Genomic DNA, 18,144 nt, shown 5'->3' with positions numbered 1-18,144 from the left:
CAGCATAAGATTTCTGTCGACTCTGGGTGGCTCTCAGCTTTTCTCTAATAAGTTCAACTTTCTCCTTAGTTTCTTGCAGCATTTCAGGCCCAACCATCAAATGTACTCCATCTTGAAATCAACAGATAGGGGTTCTACACCTTCTACCATACAGAGCCTCAAGTGGTGCCATATCTATACTCGAATAGTAGCTATTATTATAAGTGAATTATACCAAAGAAAGCATATCCTCCCAATTACTCTTCTGCTCTACAATACAAGTCAGTAATAAGTCCTCTAAGGTCTGAATAGTACGCTCAGATTGACCATCTGTCTGTGGATGATATGCAGAACTCAACCTCAACTGTGTGCCCATAGCTTCTTGGAAACTCTGCCAAAACTGGGAAGTGAATCGAGGATCCCTATCAGAGATAATACTAGAAGGTACTCCGTGTAACCTGACGAACTTTCTAATGTACAATTCTGCTAATTTCTCCAACCTAAAGGTCATGTTAATTGGCAAGAAGGTTTGTACGCGATTTGCACTGTTCATAGGCGGTTTTACTGTTCATTCGACACTGTTCATACAGTACTGTTCACTTTTTCTTTTTCTTTTTTTCTTTTTTTTTTATAATTTCAAACTCCATCTAAATCTATTCCAGTACCAAATAATCCTTCAATTAACATTGAACAAGTATAAAATATTATAGATTACTCAATAATAAATCACTAGCCTGACATTTATGCTTTGGAATTGATTAGATGGACTTTGAGAATTTTCTACGAAATTGGATATTTTTTGTCATGGAATAAATATAAGTTTTTTGTAAAATTTGTTTCTAAGTGTGTATTATGAAATTTTTCTCTTTGATCTATGTTGTGTGATTTGATTTGATTTGAGAATAATCAAGTAATATATATGATTTTCTCTTTGGTTTGAATTATATTGGAGTTAAAAAGTATTTTTGGGACATTATTGAAGATTTTCATATGAAACTTTAATAAGAAATGGACTAAAATTAGAAATTGACTATGAGGAGGACCTATGGAACTTTGAACATATTTGGAACCTCTGGACTATATGAGAAATATGATGAAAACAAAGATCTAAGAATAAATTTGAAAGATTGAACCTTGACATGATGATGGATTATGATTTTGGACCAAAATATACCTTAAAAGTGCAAGGCACTTGACCACGTGTGTGGTAAAATCAAGAGAATGTTTTAAAATTTGTGGAAACATGATTCAAGACCCACAAATTCATTAGAAACGTTCTGGACTATCTAAGAATTACCAAAAAATTGAGAAAGGCACAGTTTTGCAATTAACTTAAAGTAAAAGGACTAAAATCCAAATAATGTAACATATGAGAAAAACTTTGGAAAAATTATTGTTAGTATTTTATTCATATAGATATTTAAATTTTGAAAATTTTCCCCCTAGTTTTACTTTATTTGGATTTAAATTGAATTATTTATGATTTTTCTAAATTTCTGCTACATGAAAATAGTATTCTGGGAGCAGTATGCCTTGATTCAATTTTGTTTTAATATCTTTGTATGGTGTTATTTTATCTCTATTTTTGTATAAAAATAGACTTATTAATAGAAATATTTTCACTGGTTTCACTTGATTTTGATTTGAAAAAAAATAGATATGATTTTTTTAATATTGTGATGTGTGAATAATTTCCTAAGAACAACTCACTCTAAGCTCTCTTCGTCTTAAATTCCATGCATAATATTATTTTATTTATATTTTTTTACAAAATTATACTTCATAAGGAAACTATTCTCACTAAGTTTGCAGAAATTAAAGTTAAATTTAAATACTTATGATTTTCTCAATATGTTGTTGTATGAGAGTAACGTTTTGTGCATGCTACTGAGAAACCTATTTTCCTTTTAAAATGTATAAGTTACATTATTTTATTATTATTTTTCATGAAAATGGAGACTAAAAGGAAAATATTCTCACTGGTTTGATGAATTTGGAACTTAAAATAAAATAGTTATGACTTTTCTATTTAACTAATTCTGAGAAGTATGTTACTAAGAGTGACAGAGAATGTTTAAGACTTATTCTGGAATTAGGAATTTAGAAGTATTTAATTATACTTTTTTATGAAACTAGATAACCAGAGTGAAAGAATACCACTGATTTCATGAGTTTCAGTGATGAATTGGTTGGTTTATGAGTTTTCCAATATGTTGTTGTTGAATTGTGCCATTCAGTGACATGTACTGAGAAGTTAAAGCACAAATTTATGTCTGGGAATATTTTGATTTTGGAAGTATTTTTACATGGAAATATACATGTTAAGGAGAATAATATCACTGGTTTCATGTCCTTTGGATGATAATTGAATTTATTATGAATTTTACAATATGCTAACTGTTTAGTGAAATGATCTGAGAACAGCAGAGGTAAATTGAGACTTGATTAATTCTTTGGAAGCTTTTGTATTTTGAATGTAATTTTATATTACAGTAGAAATTTAAAGGAAGAAAACTTTGCTGATTTTAGGATTTTTGGACTTGTATTGAATTAGTTATGAATTTTACAAGTTAGTTTGTGAAATCTGGAAAATTTTGATTGTTAGCCATGTCCATGTAATTGATTGTTCTCTTGAAATAAAGATGTTATAATGTACCTGTACCTGTTGGACAATCAATGGCTATGATATTATTTGTGTTTATGATTGTGAAAGAGGTTGAATATACCACGGTATAGGCGAAGAGCAAATAGTGTTGGTTTGATCATAAGGGATAGGAGAGTGCCCAAGACTTACAGGGGACCAAGTCTAGCTAACTTGTGTCATAACCAGTGGGAACTTTGCTAGTCTATCGTGACAAATACTGGAGCATACCAAGATTGGTTTGAGTGTGAACTGTTGGTAGTGATCATAAAATGAGAATTGTGCACTTATGTTCTGTCTCCGATAAAGGGAGAAAATATACCTATGACACTAGCCGAATTGAAGACATGAAGCTCCCAATCTCAACCTGAAAATAAACTGTTGGATAATTAATTAATTACTCCATGGAGAATTGACACACAAAAGACATTGAATGATTGTTGCTTGATGTTTGAATGTTGTTTTGTTCATTTACGCATAAGTATGGGGATGCTTGATATCGTTGATGCCTGAATGATGTTTTGTTCATTTAAGTATATGTATTGCCTTGTATTATTGTTTATGAATGCTTGTACTCACCCCTCTTCTTTTTTTTGTGTCTTTTGACAATGTTATGGATACAGAATGACTCTCCTCTAAATGGACCAAAAGAGTAGGGGATGAGCTAACTAGAGAGTATCTAAAGATTGTTGCAAATAGTTATATATTTAGTGAATTGTTTTTAAGGGTCACTATATAGACCTTCGTTTCTTTTATGATGTAATTAATTGATTAGCAAGAAGAAACTTAGAAGGTTTGTAACCTATTGAGCACTATAATATTATGCTATTGTATGATATTAGTGCTTTTGTATAAAAGAGTTAGTTGATGCTTTAGACATAATTGACTCTTATATACATTATAAAGAAAAAAAAACTTGGGCATTTTTCTAAGAAGTATCAAATAATGGAGATTGAACTATTGGGAATAGGGACGTCTCAATAATAATAGTATGCATTTCATATTCACATAAGCATAAAAAAACTACATTTGAAAAAGGAAGTAACAATAGTAATATTCATTAAACAATATATAGGAAATTTCATTGTACTTAGTATTGATACAAACTAAATGTACATAGAATTCATTTAATAATGATATCAAACAAAAAAAATTACGATCATCCTAATATTTACCTAATTTGCAAACTAAGATCTTGAAAAAGAAACATCTAAAGTTGCATGTTTGAATCATTAAATACAAAAATGCATTTGTCTTTGTTTCTCAATTTGTTCAACCTGCAAAATTATTTCTATCCACTTCCAAATTTGATATTAGATCTACAATAAACTAGAATCTTGTACACAACTGTTATTTGATTCAGACTGCATAACTTCTAATCTCCGTTCTCACCCTTTACAAATTTGGCAACCATCTCCTAACTAATGTTTCAGAAACATGTATAGTTGATATAAATCCAGATTTTACTTGATTTTTAAGTAGTTTTCTATGTTGTGTTTAATAGAAAAAGGTAATTTGAAAGGTGAAAACTGAACCAAAAATATATAAATGTTCAATAAAGTCAATTTTTGTCTTTAGTAACTCAAATTGTGTGAATTTAATAGAATTCTAATGTAATTTTGTTGATTGAACTAGTTTTGCAAGAGATTCTAAGCTAAGAGTCTCGAGGGTAAGGATTTAAGAAAAGAAAATAGAAGAAAGTGGCAAATTTGGACAAAAAGAATGAAGAATCCTAAGTTGTATATTAGGAGTGATCACTATTGCCACATAAAGTGATAGCTTTGAGGTTGATTCAACAAAGTATGATAAAAGTGTTCACTATTTCTGTATAAAGTGAACATTAAAGAGCCTCTATCCAGAAGCAGGAATGAAAGTGTTGACTATTTATGTATAAAATAAACAGTACAAAGCCTTTGTCTAGAAGTAAGAATGAAAGTGTTTACTATTTATGTATAAAGTGAATACTACAAAGCTTGTATCCAAGAGGAAAGTTGTGTGTGATCACTCTATGCATATATAGTGATCACGTGCAAGCCTATTTGAAGGGACGAAGTTGCGCGTGGCTACTATTCTCACAGAAAGTTATTACTCTAAGTGCGTGTGGCTACTATCAGCATGTAAAGTGATCACTACAGAGTGCTGTTAGGAAAAATACCCTGCATGTGGTTACTTTTTGCATAGATAGTAACCACGCCAAAAGCGCAAAAATTTTATAAAAAGCTAGAAACTCAGTATTTTTGGGATCTTTTTCTCATTTTTTTTCATTTCTACACCTTAGGAGAGTTAAAGAGGAAGATTGATGGCAACTTCCAAGCTTTGGACCTTGAGAAATCAAGCTAGGGATTGGAATTATGAATAAATTTTACAGTTCCTCTTCTTCTACTCTTTGTTTCTTTTTTTCTTTTAGGAACATGTTCTGATTTCTTTTTTATTAAGAATTGATGGATTCGATTTTGATATTGTAAATTGATTGTACATCTGGATTTTAAGACTTTGATTGTATTGAACTTTTAATTCTATCCTTAATGCAATTCTTGAATTCGCTATTCAATTGAATTGAACCTAGAAGATTTTCATCAATGGAAGTTGAGTTAATTTCTCATATCTGAATTAAATGTCAAGGTTATTGATAACTTAGGAATAAACATTTATGATATTGTGATCTCTTAATTTCTCATACCTAATGCAATGTTTGATTTATTTACACCCAAGGAATTATGATAGCTAATTGAATATTAGGATCAATGATTCCATTGATATTTTTCTTTTCTCAAATACATGATATTTTCATAAAAGAATCAAGAAAATAAAATAAATTCCTTTGAACATTTTTGTAAGTGAGAAAGAAGTGTGAAATAATATAAACCATAGTGTAAAAATTTCATTACAATAAATGCTTCAGAAAACAAGGTTACTAAATTTCATTACCCCTCCCCTTCTTGTTCCCCTTTTCCTCTCTAAAACCTTCCTTCTCTTCTCTCATTCTCATTCCTGTTGTAATGTCTTAATTTATTTATACAATTTAAAGCAATACTTTTGGAATTGGAAAAGGAAACATAAATTAAAATTCATCTGTACTCAGAATGTGAAATGTAGAAATGTAAAACTTTTATTTACAGTACTTAGATTTATAAAATTTTACGATAAAAAAACAATAGAAAATAAATAAATTTAATTAAAAAGTTGAAACCCTAAATCCTAAACCCTAAACCTCATTTACAAAATACAAAACATGGCAAGTCCTAATAAGTAGTCTATCCACCAAAAGACTGAAGATGATACTAGTTATCATCCCCAAACCACCCCTCTATCTCTACTATTTCCTCTGGGATAAGTCTTCGTCTTCAGTGCCCATGATTTGCTATGTGGTACAATTGTTTGGTCTCCCATGCTAGTAATGGCCCAAAAAAGTATAAACATAATTTCATGCATTTGGCAGTCTGGCCAAACCTTGGTATATATACAAACATAGAATATGGTGGATCCTACCACTGTTAGGGTAATCAAAAGGTACATCATATCCTATCATCATTTGTAAGGTAATAAAATACCTGAACCATCATTACTATGTATAATAAAACTACAATGGCATAACCGCTGTCACTTGTAACGTCCCAAATTTTATAATATTACTTATTGTTATTTATATATAAATCTAAATGCATATATATATGTGTGTACTTTTGGATATATGTTATGGATATGTCTATATATATGTGTATGCATGATTGGTTGGGCAGAAAATAGGCTAAGTGCTTAAGTGCAGGGTGTAATTCTGGGCTGTCCTCGCTGCAACGAGAAGGCCATAGGAGGAAGGACCGAAACTGTCACCTTCTCGCTGTAGCGACAAAGCGACAGTTTGGAGCATATTTTTTGGTGCAATCTCGCTGTAGCGAGATTTTCCAGAAACTAGGGTGCAGTTTTGTCTGAGATCTTTGCTGCAACGAGAATATCTCGTTGTAGCGAGAGTGTCGCGACCAGAAAAGGATTTAAAGGGGGTTTAGGGATTTGAGATTCATTTCTCAAATTTCCTCCCAAATCTCTTCAATCCTCTTGACCTAAAGTCCTATTCTACCGATTAAATTGCCTCCAAAGTTGTTCGGGAGCTTGGTTGAAGGTTGAATTCGTGTGGGGAACTCTTGGAGGTGAGTTTTAATGGTTAGGGTTTCAGTTTTTCATCCCCTTTCTTTGTTTTCATGGTTTTGTTGAGTTCTCATGGAGTTTCTCCATGTGTTTAGGACGAAATCCGTGAGGGGGGAACACTTCTTAGTGGATTTAGCGTGTAGGTCTTCAATCTGAGGTAAGGGGGGACTCTACCCTACTCTTTTTATGTATAATTGATTGAATATGGAGTTGTGGTTGAGTTAGGAGGTAGAAAACGTGCAGAGAATGAGTTGATTGAGAAATGTAATGTGGGCCATGTGCTTTGATATGTGAACCTTGTGTGTGTTACCCGAAATAGATGAATATGAATTGTATACTAGATGTTGCATGATAGAATAAATATTGTGAATAAATATGGGCCCAAGAGTCGTGTAATATAGATGAATATTGGTCATGTGTTGTATAATGTGAAATGAATGTGGGTTTTGTGTTGTGTGTAAGCATAATTATTGCATGCATGAATGGAATATGTGTAAATGGGCATGTTAGCGTCGTTGTAATGTGCTGTGAATGGTTCAGCGATGAACTGGGGATGTGGAAGATGAGGATGGTAGAAATACCTTGGAGAAGAGGGACTGGTGGTGACACCGACTATGGAACGGGTGCACCACGGGCCACACACTCTCTTCCTGACTAGACTTCTGACCATTATCTTTGTTGAGCGACCCGTGACTGCCCACGTGGTATCCGTGAGGCAGGGGTAACCGGCGACCATTCATGGTGTAAATCTATGATCATAGTGCCACAGTGAATGTGAAGTGTTGTTGGTGCCATAAGTACATGGGCTTTAAATTAAAATGCACTGGATAATGATGTTGTTTGTGTTGTATCTGTATCAATGTATTGGAAATGAGTCAGAGGTGAGACTCTATGTTTGATTGTGTTTTGGTAGTATAGAGTACTCACCCTTACATTCATTTTTCAGGTAATCAATACGATCAGCACTAGACTCAGTGAAAGGGTGGATGGAACTGCTATAGGACTTAGGATATTATTTTGAAAATTGTTGTATTTGAATAAGTCCTGTAGCAACTATTTGATGTAATTTGTAACCCCCTTTCTTTATTCGAAATGTTTGATGAAACTTGGATTAAAAATGGAAATTTAGCGTTTCAAAAATTTATGAAATTCCTTATTTATTGAAATTAAATTTAAGGTGTTACACCACTCCCTAGCTACATGGTCTAATCTACTGCTAATAAGTAGCTCCGACAAATTAACAAGTCTTTGGGGGTTCATCATCTTTATTCCCTGAAAGATTTTGTAAAGATGAGCCTCTCTTCTCATTACCAAACATGAATTCATAATTAAATCAAACAATACAAATAACAATAATGCATTAATCAATTAGACAATACAATTCATGTTCATATGCATACAATAGTTATCAAAGATTCAACTTATCAAATTTCCTTTCTACTAATTATTTGATTTCGCATTTCAAAGTTTCACTATCCCTGGGATCCCTTGAGGTTTTCCTTAGCATAGATAGTTGTTGGATGACCGCAGCTACACAGATATAATGTGTGCCGACCCTGCCCCTTTTAGCAAAAGCATGGTCAGGAGTTTAGGTCAGGAAATGAGTGTGAGACCTATGATGCTCTTACTCTCAATTGTTATGCACAATTCAAAAAGAGCATCTACCACCCTCATTTCTCCAATATTTTTCAAATTACCTTCATTTTCCACACTCCCAGTGTATCTCTAAACTATCCACACTTGTCCTTATCATTTCCATTTCTCATTTCATTTTCCTTTTCTCATTCCACTTCTCTTTTCATATTTCTCATCATAATTTAACTTGATATTTTCACATTGATATTTTGTTCATCCTTTTTTATTCAAGTCTACTAACTATATCAAACAATCATTGTCGGAAGTTGGTCTCCACAATATACATAGAAATATGCTCAAAATAGATATCATTCAAGTCATCAAAACATACGAAAACATATTTCATCAGGTAACTAAATCATCCATAGTTTCACTCAAACACATTCACAAACAAAGAACAAACAATAATATATTTTCAAGAGCACAAAATACATCATGTTCTTAGTAATGGAGAACTCTCCTTACCTTAAATGAAAGTTTAGAAAGGGATTTGTGAAGGATCTTGCTTAAAAAACTGAGTTCTTCCTAAATATCACAAGAGATCCTTTTAAAGGTAAGAAACAAGAAAACAACTAAGGAAATGGAGAACAAAGTTTCAAGAACTTACCAAATAGCAAGAGGAATAAACTTCCAAGCTTGGATCGGAGAAAGATTGTGGTTTATCAAGGATTTTTTGAGAGAAAGGAAGAGAGAAGTTAGAGAAAACTCAGAGTTGATCGTAACTTGGATTATAATCTAAGTTTTCTAACTTGAAAATCCTTAAATACCCCTCAACTTGCGACAAAATTTTGCTTTGCTGTCTATCATTCTAGTTACATCGAGAGCTCCTTGCTTAGAAAGAGAATTCCTCGCTACAACAAGAATTATGGCTATAACGAGAATGTTATTGGGTCATCCTTATCCACTTCTCACTATAGAGAGAGAGTTTCAGATAGCCTGATTTTTTATGATCTATCTCGCTATTATAACATCCTCATTTTGTAATTTATTATTTTTGCAATTAATGTTAGTTATTTGTGCATGTTATTTGAAATTAGAAGTGTTTAATTGATGTGAACTATGGGATATCTCGCTATAGTAAGAATGAGGCGGTGAAAATGGAACATTCTAGAGCCTTCTCGCTGTACCTAGAATCTCTCGCTATAGAGAGAATGCTACTCTCTCGCTGTAGCTAGAATGACAGACAACAAAGGAAGAAAACTTCTGGTTTCTTCGCTGTAGCGAGAAAGTCGCGAGTTTGAGAGATATTAAGGAACTCTCGCCCTAAAATATTCATTTTTCAACCAAATCACATATCCCTCTCCATCCTCTTCGTTCTCTCCCTCTCATTTCTCAGAGAAAACCTCCAATAACTCTGAATCTTCTTCATATTTGAGCTCAAACATTCGTTTTTCTTGGATTTAAGTAAGTTTTTCAGAGCTCACATCTCTATTTCATTCCTTTTCTTCAGTTCTCTTCTCATCTTAAGATCTCTACCTTGAAATACTTAGAAAATCTTATCTTTTGGAAGATTTCTCCATGGATAGTGTGGAATCTCTCCATAGATCACTCAGAGAACTAGTTTGGAGGAACCGTTATCAGGTAAGGGAAGTATTTTCTAGTTGTAGTTATATATGTATATATAGATCTAGTGGTTCTTTGAGAAATATGAGTATCTTACTTAGTAAAGTTCTATAAATTTTGATAGTATCATATGACAAAGGTGTATTTTGATATAAAGAGAGGTTTGGAGTTTATTTTAAACTGATAATATCAGATTTTTAGAGAAAATATGGACTTAAGTAGTATTAAGAGATTTTAGAACTGAGTTCCTTAAGATGTATATGAATTAAGTAATAAAAGATATACTATAATGAACTTTAGGTTAAAAGACTATATATTGATATTGTACGAGCTAGGCTGAGTCCAAAGGTGTTCGACCCTCGGCATATTGTACTGATTGTATGGTGTGATATTGCGTGGTAATCTCTGTGATAAGTTTGATATATTGTATTGGTTGCGTAATATGACTTTGTATGACAACTTTACATGTTGAACTGGTAGAATTATAGAAATGAATGAAATGTTGAATAAAAGTGAAAGCATGTGATGTATTAATGAGAAATGAGAAATATGATTTAGAAAGAATATGAGGCGTGATTATATTGTATGATTCCATGCAACTTGAAACGGAGTAATTATGATATAAATTATAGCACATTGAAAAGGTGTGTTATCATATATATTGTAATCCATGAATTTATATAAATTGTGACTTATGAATCATGACATGCTGATTGATATAAAGAATGTGAAATGAGAAATGTTGAGAATAAGAAAGAGAATGACTATAGATAGTACAGCGATAAATTGGGGGTATAGAGTTAAGGAGAAGATTTGGAAAATCTTGGGGAAATGAGGATGATGAATGTTAATAATGAAAAGGGTGCACAATAAATTATTGAAAATAAACATTCACAGGCTACATCCCCATCTCCCAACGAAACTCCTGCTATACCTTTGCTAAAAGGGGTCGGGGCGGCACACGTGTATCTGTGATGTTGCAGCCAACCAGCAGCTATCTATGCTAGAAGTCCTTAAGGGATCCAAGAGGCAATTATTATGATAAAAAGTGATATAGATAAGATGTGGTAAAGAATATGTATGATATGATATATGTATCATAGTAGATCAGTTTATGTTGTTATGGTATGTGTGTTGTAGTATATCGACGGGTGTTACTGGGACAGATGTATCATGACACATGAATTGAAATGATATGATACATGTATAATAACATACAGGTCAGCATAAAAATGTATGTATAATGAGTGAAAATTATATGTGCTTGATGAATGATTGTATGACATGTATTTGAATGAGAATGAATTAGAATAAAGTATTAGGCTACAACTCTAATTATTATTATTAAAGATATACTAAAAGAGATTTAGTGGGCAAGAAATACTCACCCTTACTGATTATTTTCAGGTAATGAAAGATAAGAAATTGAGACAAATGATCCATTCTAGGGTCATACTCATCAAGGAGTTGTAGGAAAGGAACTGCTCGGATATAATAAAGTTTTATGAAATAGATGTATAAATCTTTAATGTATTTTCATTCATTTTAAAAGAGAAATCTTGTGTTAAGAATATATTTGTATATTTCTGAAGAAATATTGTAAATTCGTCAAATTTTCTAATTCGTGTTTCCATACTGTAACATTTATAAAAAGTATACAAATTTTGATAATTATGTTTTAATAATATTAGTGTTAAATATAAATTAATTTCAATATGAAAGAGGGATGTTACAGCTATAGCGAGACATATCTCGCTACAACGAGAAATTCTGCAACTCATATACCTAAAATTCTCCTAATTTCAAATATGCATTAACAATTGACCTACAATAGAAAAATAATAAATAGCAACATAAGGGTGTTACACCCGCAACCCCCTTTTTCCCTTGCTCGTAACCTTTTTGTGAGAAAAGTAATTTTTAGATTTAATTTCTCTTTTGAAATGTCTGATATTAAAATCTATTATTGCGAATATAATAATGGTCTAAAGTGTCTTCAACCGTATCAAATTGTTTAAAACTTTGGAATTTCCTCATAATTTCATCTCTAGCTTCATCAGAGATTGTAACAAGAGGATCATTCAATGGATAATAAATAGGATTAGTCTGAGTGTGATGATTAGGAAATAATGGTTTAACTTTATGAGAATTCTTCCACCAAGGTTTTCCTGATTCAATTCCTAGAGGATAAACTAGAGCATGATGTATGATGAAATTTGAATGATGTGGACTGCTCCCACTTACCTTCGTAGCACTTCTAATTTGTCCCAAAGGCTCAAATGCATGTGACAGGTTCACAACCTTTATTTTGTCAATAAAACCATGGTCTGTTGAAGCACCAACAACAAGTTTCTTTTTATTGTGGAAATATAGAATGATAGAGACATTTTCATGCTAGAAATATAGAATCAATCTACTGAAATTTTTTTAAAAAAAATCTTATACAGACCTCAAATTGATGATTATCATGAACAGTATCAATTGTCTTTCCTTTGTTACTATTATTAACTTTTTTGCCAATTACCACTACATCCTTAAGAAAAACATAGAGAGCAGAAATAGATACACTCATAGAAACATTCATACAACAAAAACAAATAAGAAAGCAGGAAAAACATATCAAAGGAAACAATAGTACTTGTCTAGCTTTCAAACTAAAAAAAAAAAAAAAAACCAGACCTATTTTACTCTAATTATACAAAGGAGAAATCAATGATATTCCTTATTTTGACTGCACTAGCATCCCTATTTGACTGTGTCAATGTGATCCACTTGAAATATAAATACAACAAGTTATTTTATATTTGAATTCCAACTAAATTAAATGGGATCATGATTAAATATTAGCCTCTAATATCTGAACATATTGGTAGCTTCACAAAAACAAAGAGTATTATGCATGGAATCTCCTTAAACAAATCCCCCCTCCATTTTGAAAAATTACACAAACTCCCCTAACAGTAAAATCATACCTTTGTAAACCTCCTTTGATGTTTATTTATTTTTCACAAACACAATGTTTTATTCAAGGTAAGTGAGAGTGATTTAATCAAAAACATAATTCTACCAGAGAAAACTCCAAAAGAAAATGCTCAAATCCAAAACTTCAAACGCAATGGAGAAAGGCCAAAATGAAATCAATACTATGATGCAATTTTTCAAAATAGAAGACCTATTATAAATTAGGATTCAAGATATTTTTGTTTTTTCTGACTCTAGCAACAATTGTAGTGTATTAGACCATTAGCATTGAAAAAGTTTAGGTTCAAGTTATATATTTTATTCAATGGATCAATTTATAGTTTGTATTTCTTTTACTCTAATTCTACCTTTTTAACAAATAATGATTCTCCAATTAACATATTTTAATATCAGATATTTCAAAAGAGAAATTAGTTATGAAAATTGCTTTTGCCAAAGAAAGGTTGCGAGCAAAGGGAAAGGAGTTGTGGAGATGAGAACGAGAGGAAAACGAGACGAAAAAGTTTAGGTTCAAGTTATATATTTTATTCAATGGATCAATTTATAGTTTGTATTTCTTTTACTCTAATTCCTTTTTAACAAATAATGATGCTCAAATTAACAAATTTTAATATTAGATATTTCAAAAGAGAAATTAATTATGGAAATTGCTTTTGCCAAAAAAAGACTACGAGCAAGGGAAAGGAGTTGTGGAGATAAGAATGAGGGGAGAACGAGATGAAAATGTTTAGGTTCAAGTTATATATTTTATTCAGTGGATCAATTTATTGTTTGTATTTCCTTTACTCTAATTCTACCTTTTTAACAAATAATGATGCTCTAATTCACGGATTTTAATATCAGATATTTCAAAAGAGAAATTACTTATGGAAATTGCTTTTGCCAAAAAAAGGCTGCGAGCAAAGGGAAAGGAGCTGTGGAGATGAGAACGAGATGAAAAAGTTTAGGTTCAAGTTATATATTTTATTTAATTGATCAATTTATAGTTTGTATTTGTTTTACTCTAATTCTACTTTTTTAACAAATAATGATTCTCCAATTAACGGATTTTAATATCAGATATTTCAAAAGAGAAATTACTTATAGAAATTGCTTTTGCCAAAAAAAAAAAAGACTGTGAACAAGGGGAAAGGAGCTGTGGAGATAAGAATGAGAGTAGAGAAGGAAGACTTCAAGGGGAAAAAGGACAATAAGAGATAACACAGGGCTTTGCGAGGGGAGGCGTGCTAAAGGAAAGATGCGGGAAGAGAAGACAGGGTTGGTGGGTTAAGGGAAAAGGATGGGGAGTTGCGGGAGGAAGAAGGAGAGTGGAAGGGGAAAGGGGAAAGTTTCACCATTTTTCAATAATTTTTTTAATATAAAAAGTCCATGTAAAATTAAATAAACGACGTTAAGTCACTTTAACACCATGTAGGATGTCTTTTAAGGTTTAGGATTTAGGATTGATCTGTTAGGTTATGCAACAGAGCTAACAGAAATGACTAACATGAAAAAAATAATAATACTCTGAGAACGAAAATAAATAAATAAAAGTTAAAGGATGAAAACAAATTTTACTTTAAAATTAAAATCCGAAAATAGTAATTTTGCCTATATAATAAAATCAAGTTTTTATTCTAGAAAGTATAGATTTCTTTTTACTTTTTACTTTGTTTATGATAAAAAAAATTTAAGATTTTTATTATCTTTTATGTTTTTATGATATATGATTTTTATAGAATTTAGTAATATTTAGACTTAATTTTACTTTTAGTTGTCGTATTTTATTTCATATATAATTTTAATCTCTTCAGTTATAATTTTTCATAATTAGTTCTTATAATTCTTGAAATTTATTTTCTCATTCTAAAGTTTTATCCAATCAATAACAAAAGTATAATATATCATTAATTTATTCAAATTTACAAGAAAAAGAAGCATATATATGTGTGTGTGAAATTTAGACACTTACATCATTTAATAACTTTTTATAAAATGGAAAATTGACCTGTCCAACTATTAAATTATTTTATATTATTATTATGATTATATATATATATATATATATATATATTAAATATCATATAATTTAAATATTTAATTTTAAAATTTGATATTTACTCATATTTTAAAAATATATTATTCATTAAAATGCAATCAAGCATCTATTAATTTTATTTTTGTATGAAATTTTATAAAATTGATCTACTTATAAGAATATTCTAACTATCGGTTGGATAGATCAGTTGATTTTGCATTCTGTGAAAAATTATTAAATGATATGAATGTTGAAGTTTAACAAAATTACAAATAATTTGAACAATTGAGAAAAAGAAAAGGTTAAATACTAATAATTAAAACTTAAAATACCAAAATTTCACATAAGTTAAAAATTATAATTAAGCCTGATTTTAATATTCATTTAAAAAATTCTCAAATAGTTATTATAAATGTTCTCTCTTTTGTTAATTTTCTTTTTCTCATCTCAAATCTTAACTATTTATATTCTTAAACTTTCTTTTATTTTTAAGCATTTACTCTTTCCTTTCTAAAACTGAATAAATAATAAAATAAATTTAAGAGATCTTTTAAATAATTATTTTGAGAAAGAAAGTTGTTGATAAATTTACCCGTTCTCTTTTGTGCTAGTAGGCTTAATCCAATGTGTTATTGGCCTTAAGGGTCAGCGCTGCAACATTTCTAGAAGCGCTTTAAGATAATTTGAGGCATGCTTTTCTTTCGAGTCTTGGAACAGTTCACCAAATAATAAAAAAGAAACAAGAGATGGCAAAATAAAAATGTCAAGATACAAGCTTGGTATGGCTGTTCTTCAATGCAGCAAGCATCCTTATGTACTCACTGAAAAGATGTCTTGAAATTTTGGTGCAATGTCCATATTTCCAATGTCAACATCCTACACCAGTGGAACAGAAAAGAAAATGGAGGGAATTGAGGGTAGGGACTTTATTAATTGGATCAGCTACCAAACCTTAAAGGGAACCAGGCAATGATACCACCCTATAAAAGTCAAAACTTAGGTGGAATTCGTTAAGTACTTTTGGTGTTATTTTTCAATCAAAATTAAAATTTCATCTTTATTAGGGATCCACTTTTAAGGTTGTCGCGAATTACCGAAGTGGAACTCTAATGATTGAAAAATAGTATGAAAAAAAAAAAAAAACTAAGGTATTTAACCTGAGTTTTGTCTTACAAGGAAAGACAGGCCCTGGATGAATTTTTTACAAACAAAATTTTGTTCCAACAGCTCTCTATTTAAATCCCAATATAAGGCATGACCACCTGACTCAGTTGAAACCTAGCTAGTGGTTCAAAAACAAGAAATCTAGTCTTGTACAACAGTCGTCTGAAGAGGCAGAGAACTTTCAACTTCTTTTGCGGCATTGGAGTGCACTTCTGCAACTACCTTGGACAAACCAAACATCTGAAATTGATCCAAACCACACTATATCAGCAAATGATAGAAGGTGATGTAAATAATTTATCTCAAGAAATTTAAGGGACTCTTCGGTTTAAAATTGTTTTCAGTTTTCACTTTTAATTGCAAAATTGTCGCCTTATTTTCATTTTATTTCCTGTTTTCAAATATTTGTACAAAAAACATTGAAAATAAAGTAACAATTTTGTAATTGAAAGAAAAAATTAAAAATAGAAAAAGAAAACATTTTTTGAAACCAAACAGCTCCTTAGGTACCAACCTTCTGAATTGTTTTTTGGAAGCAAGTTTTGTGTTCGTCCATAGACGCATGAATAAACTCATCAATGTGATCCTTCAAATCTTCCAAGAAAGCAGCTTCCTCTTTCTTCTTCTTCCTACATGAAGTAGCAGATGGGGCAGGTGCAGCAGACGAAGTCTGCTTTTCAGGTTGGCTTTTCTGAGGGTCCATACTCTCCAAGACTCCAATAGCTAAAACAATTTACACCACAAACTCAATTATCATCAGGAAATTAATTAAACATTACTGTCACAAACAGTAAAATTATGCTATCCCATTAACCAAAATATTAAAATGCAATCATAATAAATTTGATTTAACTTGTTCTAGTGAGGCAGGGCCTTAAATTCATGGAAAAGTAGAAGGCAATAATACACAATCTAAAATTCCATAAAATAAAATGAGAGAACACTATCCCTAAACAATTTAGAACGACCACAAGTCATTCCCTGCAGGAAAAGAAAACAGCCAGATAAAACTAAACATATCAACTCTCATGCACTACAAATTTTTCAAATGATTTACTGAATCAAATATGAAGGTCACAGCCAAACAATATGAAGCCAGTTAGAATACTACCAACTTATCCCAATGTATGAACAGCTAAGGCGGTCAAATAAGTTTCTTAAGTTTATCTCATCCAATCTAACCTACAGAGTCTAGACAATGAATTGAAGTACTTAAATCAAAACGATGTCCAAGTCCAGTTAATGCTTCAATAAACCGTGCTAACAATTACTTCCAAAGTTGCTCAGGAGAATTAGACAAATAGTAATCAACTAGCCAATGCACAATGATCCTTAGAGGGGAAGAAACTGCATGGCATAACATCAAATCAAAACATTCAACAAACCCTAGCCTTCAAAATCAAAACTCTTGTAACTTAAGTTATCTTGACAACATAAAATAAAACTTCCTCCCAAAATATTCATACTCACGTAGTTAAAATAAAATTTAGGAAAAAGTCCACTTGAGACCCTGACTTTTGAAAGTGTGCAATGTGACGCCTTATACTTATCAACATGTAAGAAGAATCTTTTCTATTGTAAAGACATCTAATTTCACCGTTCACGCATCCCGTGCACAGTTTTTTGGACAAAATACCCTTCCAAATTGCTAATCACTTGTGTTTTAGGGTTAGTGCCTGGCACCAGCTACTGTTACCTTTGCTTAGTGGAAGTGAACTTTTTTACCTTGGTTTGGTGCTTTGAGAGGTACACTTGACAGTTGAAACTATTAACAGTTTTACCAATTCTAAACCCAGGAACTACTGTGAATTCAACTTGTACCCCAGCAGTGGGTTTATTTGGTCGAGTGCAGGTTTGAATATTGGTAACCAAATGTACCCCAATCCAACCAAATAAATAACATATATAAATTATGTTGGGCCAAATTCCTCCGAAGCCCAAATTCATTACTCTTTAAACGCTTACCCAGTAGTTATTTTAAGGCATAAAAAAGAAAGAAGAAAACCCTAAACGGCATTGC

At 31.3% G+C, this 18,144-nt stretch overlaps 1 protein-coding gene across 1 annotated transcript; it reads right to left on the bottom strand.

Annotated features, from left to right (window-relative positions):
- Positions 1-16,265: 16,265 nt before the first annotated feature.
- On the bottom strand, positions 16,266-17,871 carry LOC113856259. Its single transcript, XM_027488005.1, has 3 exons — positions 17,850-17,871; positions 16,639-16,847; positions 16,266-16,364 (listed from the first exon to the last, which is right to left on the bottom strand). The coding sequence occupies exons 2-3, from the start codon at positions 16,825-16,827 to the stop codon at positions 16,266-16,268; spliced, it is 288 nt and encodes a 95-aa protein (XP_027343806.1). The 5' UTR covers positions 16,828-16,847; positions 17,850-17,871.
- Between the last annotated feature and the right edge of the window lie 273 nt (positions 17,872-18,144).

The sequence above is a fragment of the Abrus precatorius genome, unplaced genomic scaffold (assembly GCF_003935025.1).
Source record: "Abrus precatorius isolate BTA unplaced genomic scaffold, Abrus_2018 Scaffold11, whole genome shotgun sequence".
In the NCBI taxonomy this organism is placed as follows: domain Eukaryota; kingdom Viridiplantae; phylum Streptophyta; class Magnoliopsida; order Fabales; family Fabaceae; genus Abrus; species Abrus precatorius.
The sequence above is the reverse complement of the archived record's forward strand: the minus strand, read 5'-3'. Positions and strand labels throughout refer to the sequence as shown.